The following is an 11,439-nucleotide window of genomic DNA, read 5'->3' on the forward strand; positions in this document are numbered from 1 at the left end:
ATAATATTGAGGAAGTACGCGTTGCGGTCAGAGGAGGGAAGGGGCCCCTTGAAATCGATGCTGAGACTTTCGAAGGGGCGGGTGGCTTTAATCAGGTGTGCTCTGTCTGGCCTATAAAAATGCGGTTTGCATTCGGCGCAGACCTGGTAGTTCCTGGTCATGGTCCTGACCTCCTCGATGGAGTAAGGCAGGTTGCGAGCTTTAATAAAGTGGAAGAACCTGGTGACCCCCGGGTGGCAGAGATCATTGTGGAGGGTCCGTAGCCTATCGACTTGTGCGTTGGCACATGTCCCACGGGATAGGGCGTCTGGGGGCTCATTAAGTTTCCCGGGCCGGTATAAGATATCGTAGTTGTAGGTGGATAACTCGATCCTCCACCGCAATATCTTATCATTTTTGATTTTCCCCCTTTGTCTGTTGTTAAACATAAATGCTACTGACCGTTGGTCAGTGAGCAGGGTGAAACGTTTACCGGCCAGGTAATGCCTCCAGTGCCGTACAGCCTCCACTATCGCCTGGGCCTCCCCCTCGACTGATGAGTGTTGAATTTCGGGGCCTTGGAGGGTCCGTGAAAAGAAGGCCACGGGTCTCCCCGCCTGGTTAAGGGTTGTGGCTAGGGCGAAGTCGGATGCATCGCTCTCCACTTGGAAAGGGATGGACTCATCCACTGCGTGCATTGTGGCCTTCGCAATGTCCTCTTTTATGAGGGTGAAGGCCGCACGGGTCTCTGCCGTCAGGGGGAAGGAGGTTGACTTGATGAGGGGCCGGGCTTTGTCCGCATAGTTGGGCACCCACTGGGCGTAGTAAGAGAAGAACCCAAGGCATCTCTTCAGGGCTTTTAGGCAGTGGGGGGGGGGGGGGGGGGTAGTTCCAGGAGGGGGCGCATTCGGTCGGGGCCGATGACTCCGTTTTCCACCACGCAGCCAAGAATAGCGAGGCGCGCGGTGCGGAACATACATTTTTCTCTGTTGTATGTCAGATTCAGCCGTTGGGCCGTACGGAGGAATTTTTCTAGGTTGGCGTCGTGGTCCTGCCGGTCATGGCCACAGATGGTGACGTTGTCTAGATAGGGGAAGGTGGCCTGCAGCGCGTTCTGGTCAACCATCCGGTCCATCTCCCTTTGGAAGACCGAGACCCCGTTGGTGACGCCGAAGGGGACTCGGAGGAAGTGGTAGAGGCGACCGTCAGCCTCGAAGGCCGTGTACTGGCGGTCCTCAGGCCTGATGGGGAGCTGGTGGTATGCCGACTTCAAATCAATCGTCGAGAATACCCAGTACTGTGCTATCTGGTTGACCATGTCAGATATGCGGGGAAGTGGGTATGCGTCTAATTGCGTGTATCGATTGATCGTCTGGCTGTAATCAATAACCAGGCGCTGTTTTTCGCCGGTCTTCACTACCACCACTTGGGCTCGCCATGGGCTGGTGCTGCCCTTGATAATCCCTTCCCTCAGGAGTCTTTCTACTTCTGATTTAATAAAGCTCCTATCCCCGGCACTGTACCGCCTGCTTTTAGTGGCAATTGGCTTGCAGTCTTTGGCGAGGTTAGCGAACAACGGGGGGGGGGTTTGACCTTCAGGGTGGACAGGCTGCATACTTTGCGCGGCGCCGTGTTTAAATTCTGCCGGCTGCAGACTGTAAGTGGGGGCAGGGGCCCGCCATATGCCATTGTGACGCTCTCCAGATGGCACTGGAAGTCTAATCCTAGCAGTACGGGAGCGCAGAGCTGTGGCAGGACGAGGAATTTAAAATCTCTGTACTCCACGCCGTTCACTGTCAGAGTCGCTACACAGTAGCCGCCGACGTCCGCCGTATGGGACTTTGAGGCCATAAAGACCTTGGTGGCGTGTGTGCATAACCGATAGGGAGTAGCGTCGCACTGTGTCGGGGTGGATGAAGCTCTCCGTGCTTCCGCAGTCGAAAAGGCAATTTGTGGCTGTGGTAAACCACTGTTACTGTTTTCACTGTCGTTCACTACCGTTATCGTTATTGCACATTGTTACCTCCTGCTACTCACTGTGTACCTATGCATGCCTCAGCTGACTCCGCCTACATGACCGGTCGTCCACGAGAGGCATGCTCTGTTCTTTAGTTAATAAAAACCTTTTCATTACTTTCCTAATTCATCGCCTTTTATGGAGTAATTGATAAGCGTATCAATTTTATTAACTAAAAGTAAAATGTCCGGAACTGAGCAGCAACAACAGCAGGCGTTGCTGCGAGCCCTCAGACCAGCATGCCTGGACCTCGACCCTCAAGCGGCGGGTTCAGCTACCAATTTCGAACACTGGCTGAGCTGCTTTGAATCCTTCCTAGAAGCCTCTGCCGTGACATCGGAGGAGAACAAATTAAAAGTTCTGACCGCCCAGGTGAGCCCTCAAGTATATACACTCATCCGGGACGCTACTACGTACATGGCAGCTCTCGACCTGCTAAAAGGACAATACAAGCGCCCAGTGAATACGATTTACGCCAGACACCTCCTGGGATCCCGCAGGCAGCAACCGGGGGAATCGGTAGAGACATTTTTACGGGCGTTACAGACACTCTGCAGGGACTGCGACTGTAAGGCCGTGAAGGCTGCGGTGCACGTGGAGGGACTTATCTGTGATGCCTTCGTTAAGGGCCTCCAGTCCGACTACTCCCGGCAGAGACTGCTCGAAAGCAAGGAGCTCGACCTGAAGACGGCCGTAGCCCTCGCGCTCTCACTAGATGCGGCCCACCGAAACCTCGAAGCATACTCACGTAACGGTGCCGCGCCATGGCCATCGCGACCTTGGGACATGGGACCGCCGCCCCCCGGTACCAACTACTGCAGCAATGTCCCGAAATCAACTGGGACCGCCGCCCCCGGTACCAACTACTGCAACAATGTCCCGTAACCAGGCCCAAAAATGCTACTTCTGTGGCCAGTTAAAACACCCTAGAGCGCGCTGCCCGGCGAAGACCGCTACCTGCTCTGGCTGCGGGAAGAAAGGCCATTACGCCAATGCCTGCAGAGGGAAACCCGCGAACGCCAGCAGCGCCGCGTGTGAACCGTGGGGGCAGCAATCTTCTTCGACATTTTGTGCACCTCCGGCCGCGTGGGGATCGGAATCATGGCCGCCGCCATTTTGCCCGCCGCACTCAACCGCCATTTTGTCTCCGGACTCGACCACCGTCTCGTCTGACGACCATATCGGCTCACTCAGCCATACACTGGCCTCCGTTACGCTGGATCAAGCTCTCCCTCATCATCTGTCCAGGTCCATGATGGACATTACGGTAAATGGCCGCGCCACTACTTGCCTGTTTGACAGCGGGAGCACGGAGAGTTTTATTCACCCCGACACGGTGCGTAGCCACTCCCTCACGGTCCTGCCAACGCGCCATCGGATTTCTATGGCGTCCAAGTCCCATTCAACGGATGTCGGCGGCTACTGTGTGGTGACCCTTTCGGTTAGGGGCACCGAATATAAAAATTTTAAACTTCTTGTCCTGCCCCATCTTTGCGCTGCCGTTCTGCTAGGGTTGGATTTTCAGTGCCACCTCAAAAGTGTCACATTGGCATACGGTGGACCCCTCCCCCCACTCAGTCTGCAACCAACAGCTTTTAAATCACCCGCCGCGCACCACTTGCAGTCTTTCCACACTCAAAGTCCCCCCGCCCCCCTGTTCGCTAACCTCACCCGCGACTGTAAACCCATCGCTACCAAGAGCAGGCGGTACAGCGCCGGGGACAGAGCTTTTATTAGCTCTGAAGTGGAGCGGCTCCTGAAGGAGGGCATTATCGAAGGGAGCACCAGCCCCTGGCGAGCCCAGGTTGTAGTCGTTAAGACCGCCTATAAACGCCGCCTGGTCATTGACTACAGCCAAACCATAAACCGGTACACCCAGCTGGACGCATACCCCCTTCCCCGCATATCTGATATGGTCAATCAGATTGCGCAATACAGGGTATTCTCCACCATTGACCTTAAGTCAGCATACCACCAACTCCCTATCCGCCATGAGGACCGCCAGGATACTGCCTTCGAGGCAAACGACTGCCTCTACCACTTCCTTAGGGTTCCTTTCGGCGTCACCAACGAGGTTTCGGTCTTCCAAAGGGAGATGGACCGGATGGTCAACCAGAACGCGTTGCAGGCCACCTTTCCCTATCTGGATAACGTCACCATCTGCGGCCACGACCAGCAGGACCATGACGTTAATCTGGCGAAATTCCTCCGTGCGGCCCAGCGGCTGAATCTAACATACAATAAGGAGAAATGTATGTTTTGCACCAAGCGCCTTGCCATCCTCGGCTGCGTAGTGGAGAACGGAGTCATTGGGCCCGACCCCGACAGAATGCGCCCCCTTATGGAGCTCCCCTTCCCCCACTGCCAAAAAGCACTGAAGAGATGCCTGGGGTTTTTCTCTTACTACGCTCAGTGGGTGCCCAATTATGCAGACAAAGCCAGACCCCTCATCAAGTCCACCTCCTTCCCCCTGACACCAGAGGCGGGTGTAGCCTTCACTCTTATCAAGAGTGATATTGCGAAGGCCACAATGCACGCAGTGGATGAGTCCATCCCTTTCCAAGTGGAGAGCGATGCGTCCGACTTCGCCCTAGCTGCAACCCTTAACCAGGCGGGGAGACCCGTGGCCTTTTTCTCAAGGACCCTCCAGGGCCCCGAGATTCGACACTCCTCTGTCGAAAAGGAGGCCCAGGCTATTGTGGAAACGGTGCGACACTGGAGGCATTATCTGGCCGGAAAACGATTTACCCTTCTCACTGACCAGCGTTCAGTTGCTTTTATGTTCAATAATAAGCAGAGGGGCAAAATCAAGAACGACAAGATCTTGAGGTGGAGAATTGAACTCTCCACCTACAATTACGATATCTTGTACCGGCCCGGGAAACTCAATGAGCCCCCAGATGCTCTATCACAAGGTACGTGCGCCAACGCGCAAGTTGATAGACTGCGGACCCTCCACAATGACCTCTGCCACCCCGGGGTCACCAGATTCTGCAACTTCATTAAGTCCCGCAACCTGCCTTACTCCGTCGAGGAGGTCAGGACTATGACCAGGAACTGCCAAATCTGTGCTGAATGCAAACCGCATTTTTATAGGCCAGACAGAGCAAGCCTGATCAAGGCCACTTGCCCCTTCGAGCGCTTGAGCATCGACTTTAAGGGGCCCCGCCCTTCCTCTGACCGCAACGTGTACTTCCTCAACATTGTTGATGAGTACTCCCGTTTCCCGTTCGCCATCCCTTGCCCAGACATGACCAGTACCACGGTCATCAAATGTCTGAATGACCCCTTCGCCTTGTTCGGGTTCCCTAGCTATATACATAGCGACCGGGGCTCATCCTTCATGAGCGACGAACTTTGTCAGTACCTGCTCGCGAGAGGTATTGCTATGAGCAGGACCACCAGCTACAACCCCCGGGGGAACGGCCAGGTGGAAAGAGAGAACGCGACGGTTTGGAAGGCCGTCCTCTTAGCCTTAAAATCTAAGGGCCTTCCGACCTCTCGCTGGCAGGAGGCCCTCCCTGCGGCGCTCCACTCCATCCGGTCACTGCTTTGTACTGCCACTAATGCCACCCCTCATGAGCAAATGTTCGTTTTCCCCAGGAAGTCCACATCGAAAACCTCGCTACCGACATGGCTGACTTCTCCTGGGCCCGTCCTACTGCGGAGGCACATGAGGACCCATAAAACGGACCCTCTGGTCGAGAGGGTGAACCTCCTACACGCCAACCCCCAGTATGCCTACGTGGCATACCCAGACGGGCGGGAGGACACGGTCTCCATACGAGACCTCGCACCCTCGGGCGCCCCTGAGCCACCACCGTTATTATCCACCACTTCTCCCAACCCAACCCTTGCAGACGGCATGCTGGAGCCATTTACCTTTACGTTCATCATGGACCTGGCTAGTTGATGGGGCCTAGATTGGTCCAGGGTGATGGAGGCCATCGTCGAGGTCGGTGGGTCGCTGTAGTATTCTCCCGCACCGGGGGCCTGGTCCCGGAATGGTGTCCAAGATGGCGGCTCCCCCTCGGCTGGTGGTGCCCAAAATGGCGGCTCACACGTGGTTGGTGGGGTCCAAAATGGCGGCCTGTACGGTTCACACGCGGCGCTGCTGGAATTGGGAGTCGATTTCGCCCTGCACACTCTCGCGTAGTGGCCTTTCTTGCCGCATTTGGAGCAGGTCGCGTCCTTTGCTGGGCATTGCTGTCTGGGGTGCTTGGCCTGGCCGCAGAAGTAGCATTTCTGGCCTCTGGTCATTGCAGCTGTAGTTGGGCTGCTGGCGGCTTGTGGCCTTACCGGGTCCCAAGATGGCTGCTCCCGTGGCATCCACGTGGCCATCCGGTCAGGGGGGTAGGCGTCCATGTTCTGGAGGGCCACGTCTAGCGAGTTAGCGAGGGCCACCGTCTTCTGCAGGTCGAGCCCCCTCTGTTCCAGCAGCCTCTGCCGAGTATAGTTGGACCTGATGCCGGCTACGTAGGCGTCTCGGATCAGGTCTTCCGTGCATTCCTTGGCCGTCACCGCTTTGCAATTACAGTCCCGGCCGAGGACTCTCAGTGCCAGTAAATATTCGGCGCCCGATTCCCCGGGGCGCTGTTTTTGCGTAGCTAGGAGGTGTCTGGCGTAGACCTCGTTAACGGGCCTCACGAATTGTTCCTTTAGCGTCGCGATGGCGGCCACGTAAGTTGTGGCGTCTCGGATGATCGAGTAGACTCGGCTCACCCGTGAGTTCAAGACAAGCCGTTTCGCGTCATCTGTAGTGGCGGTAGTGCTGGAGGCCTCCAGGAAGGCTTCGAAACAGCTCAGCCAGTGTTCAAAGTTATTGGCTGCATCTGCTGCTTGAGGATCCAGGTCTAAACGTTCCGGCTTCAAGATTTGCTCCATGTCGAAAATTAGTCAATAAAATTGATGCGCTATCAACAACACCAAAGACTACGAGATGGACTGAAATGAAGTAGGCTTTTATTGACTAAGAACTGGAGCATGCCTCTGCTAGTGAATCCATCCTAAGAGCTCCCGGGGGAAGGGTGGTGAGTCACCTTTATACCCGGGCTTAGGGGTAGAGCCAGGGGTGGAAACATGCCCGGACTTGTACAGAGTTAACAGTGGTTTACCACACAGACATGTACAGGGTTAACAGTGGTTTACCACACCCTGATTAATCCTTGCCTCTCCAAGTGGAGACTAATTCTGTCCCTCAATGTTTTCCAATAATTTCCCTACCACTGATGTTAGCCTCACTGGCCTGTAATTCCCTGGTTTATCCCCACTACCCTTCTTGAATAATGGTGCTACGTTAGCTGTTCTCCAGTCCTCTGGCACATCCCCTGTGGCCAGAGAGGTTCTGAAAATTTGTGTCAGAGCCCCTGCAATCTCCTCCTTTGCCTCACATAGCAGCCTGGGATACATCTCGTCCAGGCCTGGGGATTTATCCACTTTTAAGCCTGCGAAAACCGCCAGTACCACCTCCCTCTTGATGCTAATATTTTCAAGTATATCACAGTCCCCCTGCCCAATTTCTATGTCTACATCGTCCTTCTCCATAGTGAACACAGATGCAAAAAATTCATTTAAAACCCCACCTACATCTTCTGGCTCCACACACAGATTGCCACTTTGGTCCCTAATGGGCCCTACTCTTTCCCTAGTTATCCTCTTGCCCTTTATCTATATATATAAAGCGGCTCTTCTGTCTGTCCCGATGTCTGTCTGTCCGTTCTCTATACGTTTGAAAGTTACAGAGCGTACCGACGCGCGCGTCGCCTCAAAAGAAAGCTTACGATTCCGGACCGGTCATAGGTGTATTTACGTTTCGGCCGGACAAAAATCCCGCCCGCGGTATCCCAAAAACGTTCAGCGTTCCGCTCATTAGCATCGCATTAGCGACCATGTGACGTCGAGGTCCACCAATCGGACAGCGGGTTCCTTCCTACAGTTGAGTGTCGAGTGACTCGACGATTGACCAATCCTACGCTTCGGTGACCTGACCGGGTTCGACCAATCGGTGCGTGTGTGGGCGGGCCTTATCCTTCTGAACCGAGAGTGAGTGGCCGCCATCTTGATTCTTCACTTTTTTTCCCACACTTTGTGTGTTAGGGAACTAAGGAAAATAACAATTTATTTGAGTTTTAAATTGTATTTAGCAACAGTAGGAAATGACAGTGATCCCCTGCCCTTCGCCCAGAGGCTCGCCTACTTTGACGGCCATTTCGAGCGGCTGTGCCGGCGCCGGGCGCGGCCTAGCAGCCCGGGATGCCTGGGCCTTGAGTTGGGGGCTGTGCCGGGAGCCGCTGCGCACAAAACTTCCCCGCGGCGTCAACAGCCCCGCCCCACAGCCCGACCCAAAGCCACCAAGGTCACTGGCCGCGGCAGGCCGTGCCGGGAGCTGCCGCGCACAAAAACTTCCCCGCGGCGTCAACAGCACCGCCCCAGAGCCCGACCCAAAGCCATCAGGTGAGCGGCCGCGGCGGCCCAGTCTCTCTCTCTTCTCCCCCTCTCTCTCCCTCTCTCTCTCTCTCACACTCCCAATCTCTCTCTCTCTCTCTCTCTCACACTCCCAATCTCTCTCTCTCACACTCCCAATCTCTCTCTCTCACACTCCCAATCTCTCTCTCTCACACTCCCAATCTCTCTTTCTCACACTCCCAATCTCTCTCTCTCCCTCACTCCCAATCTCTCTCTCTCCCTCACTCCCAATCTCTCTCTCTCCCTCACCTCCCAATCTCTCTCTCTCCCTCTCACTCCCAATCTCTCTCTCTCCCTCACTCCCAATCTCTCTCTCTCCCTCACTTCCCCAATCTCTCTCTCTCCACACATCCCAATCTCTCTCTCTCTCTCACACTCCCAATCTCTCTCTCTCTCTCTCTCTCTCTCTCTCACACTCCCAATCTCTCTCTCTCTCTCACACTCCCCAATCTCTCTCTCTCTCTCTCTCACACTCCCAATCTCTCTCTCCCTCACACTCCCAATCTCTCTCACATTCCCAATCTCTCTCTCTCTCTCACACTCCCAATCTCTCTCTCTCTCACACACTCCCAATCTCTCTCTCTCTCACACTCCCAATCTCTCTCTCTCCCTCACTCCCAATCTCTCTCTCTCGCTCACACTCCCAATCTCTCTCTCTCTCACACTCCCAATCTCTCTCTCTCACACTCCCAATCTCTCTCTCTCACAATCCCAATCTCTCTCTCTCTCTCTCACACTCCCAGTCTCTCTCTCTCTCACACTCCCAATCTCTCTCTCTCTCTCTCTCACACTCCCAATCTCTCTCTCTCTCACACTACCAATCTCTCTCTCTCTCTCACACTCCCAGTCTCTCTCCTCCCCTTCCCCTCCCCCTTCCCCTCCCTCCCCCTCCCCCTCCCCCGCCCCTTCCCCCTTCCCCCTCCGTCCCCACTCCCCCTTCCCCCCCCCTCCCCCTCCCCCTCCCCCCTTCCCCCCCTCCCCCTCCCGAATTATGGTCACTGTCACCAAGTGCTCACCGACTAACACTTCTACCACTTGCCCGGCCCACATTCCCTAGAATTAGGTCCAGTACCGCCCCCCTCCTCTTGTAGGACCTTTCTACATGCTGGCTCAAAAAGCTCTCCTGGATGCACTTTAAGAATTCTGCACCCTCTAAGCCTTTCACACTCTGACTATCTGAAGTTGAAATCCCCCACTATTATTACCCTATTATTTGCACATTTCTCTGAGATTTGCCTACATACTGTTCCCTCTATCTCCCCCTGACCGTTTGGGGCCTGCACTGTAGTACACTCCTAGCAAAGTGCTTGCCCCCTTTTTGTTTTTAAGTTCTACCCATATGGCCTCATTAGAGGAACCTGTTAATATATCATCCCTCCTTACAGCAGTAATTGACTTCTTAATTAATATTGCAACACCCCCTCCTCTTTTACCCCCCCCCCCCCCCCCTCTGTCTCACCTGAAGATTCTATACCCCGGAATATTGAGCTGCCAGTCTTGCCCCTCCCTCAACCGTATCTCCGTGATAGCAACAATATCATACTCCCATGTGTTCATCAACACCTTCAGTTCATCCACCTTATTCACAAGACTCCTTGCATGCATTAAAATAAATGCCATCCAGCCTTGCCCTACTCCCTTGTGCCGTTACATATTTGCTCTGCCTTTCAAGCTGATTTGTTTTTTCCTCTATATTTGGCTGTACATCACCCCTATTATAGCTCCACTCTGTATCCCATCCCCCTGCCAAGTTAGTTTAAAAACCCCCCCAACAGTGCTAGCAAACATCCCCGCAAGGATATTTGTCCGTTCTGGTTCAGGTGCAACCCGTCCTACTTGTACAAGTCCCACCTTCCCCAGAAGCAGACCCAGTGATCCAGGAAACTAAAGCCCTCCCTCCTGCACCAACTCTTCAGCCACGCATTCATCTGCTGTATCCTCCTATTCCTATACTCACTAGCACGTGGCACCGGGAGTAATCAAGAGATTACAACCTTTGAGGTCCTGCTCTTTAATCTGCTACCTAGCTCCCTAAATTCTTGCTGTGGGACCTCATCCCTCTTCCCACCCATGTCGTTGGTCCCAATGTCACCTACCTACCGCCACCCGCCTCCTTCCGGACCCCTCCTTCCGACCCCCGACCCCTCCTTCCGACCCCCGACCCCTCCTTCCGACCCCGACCCCTCCTTCCGACCCCCGACCCCTCCTTCCGGACCCCCCGAACCCCTTCCTTCCGACCCCCCGACCCCTCCTTCCGACCCCTCCTTCCGACCCCCGACCCCTCCTTCCGACCCCCGACCCCTCCTTCCGACCCCCCCTTCCGACCCCCGACCCCCCCCTTCCGACCCCCTGAACCCCTTTCTCTCCCCGACCCGCATTGCCGATGCTGACCCCATCAACCCGTGAGCGTGACACTCTATTCACAGCGCTCTCTCCCATGAGGTGAGATTGCCTACAGCGAGCAGTTTTCTCGAATGCGCTGTTCACTTGTGACACTCCTTGTTTTCCTTCATTGAGTGACGAGGACAAGGTCGGTGGAATCGAGGAGTCAACAGATGACGATCTGACCTATGCCGATGATTTGAAGGATCAGAATTACTGCCCATCATCAGACAGGTCCGTTCATAATCCGTGTTGGGAGTGATCTGGAAAATGGGACAGGAAAACCAATGGAGGAGCGGAGAGGGAGAGCGGCGGGGGCTGTTGGGGAAGGGGAAGACAGGGATGAAGCGGGAGAATAGAGGGAGAGGGGCAGAGGGAGTGGAAGAGTGGTGGGAGGGAGAGTGAGAAGAAAAGAGCGGCTCAGAGCAGGGCTAGTGTTAGTGAGTGGGCGGGGATCCGGAGTGCGGGGGGAGGAGGGAGAGCAGGGGAGGGGGAAGAGCGAGGTGGGGGGAGGGGGAGAGGGAGACGGAGGGAAGGGCGAGGTGGGGGGGAGGGGGAGAGGGAGACGGAGGGGAAGGGCGAGGTGGGGGGAGAGG

The 11,439-nt window shown here is 55.2% G+C and overlaps 1 protein-coding gene across 1 annotated transcript in view; it reads left to right on the forward strand.

Moving 5' to 3' along the window:
* LOC147092756 (uncharacterized) overlaps positions 1 to 11,105 on the forward strand; it is a 30,334-nt gene extending 19,229 nt beyond the window's left edge. The window contains exon 5 of the mRNA XM_085975676.1: positions 10,979 to 11,105. Coding sequence (XP_085831802.1) covers positions 10,979 to 11,105 — 127 coding nt within the window. The remainder of the gene's footprint in view (positions 1 to 10,978) is intronic.
* Positions 11,106 to 11,439: the final 334 nt, after the last annotated feature.

This window comes from Somniosus microcephalus, unplaced genomic scaffold, assembly GCF_052327205.1.
Source record: "Somniosus microcephalus isolate GS21.2 unplaced genomic scaffold, FLI_Smic_1.0 unresolved_chr2, whole genome shotgun sequence".
NCBI classification, from domain to species: domain Eukaryota; kingdom Metazoa; phylum Chordata; class Chondrichthyes; order Squaliformes; family Somniosidae; genus Somniosus; species Somniosus microcephalus.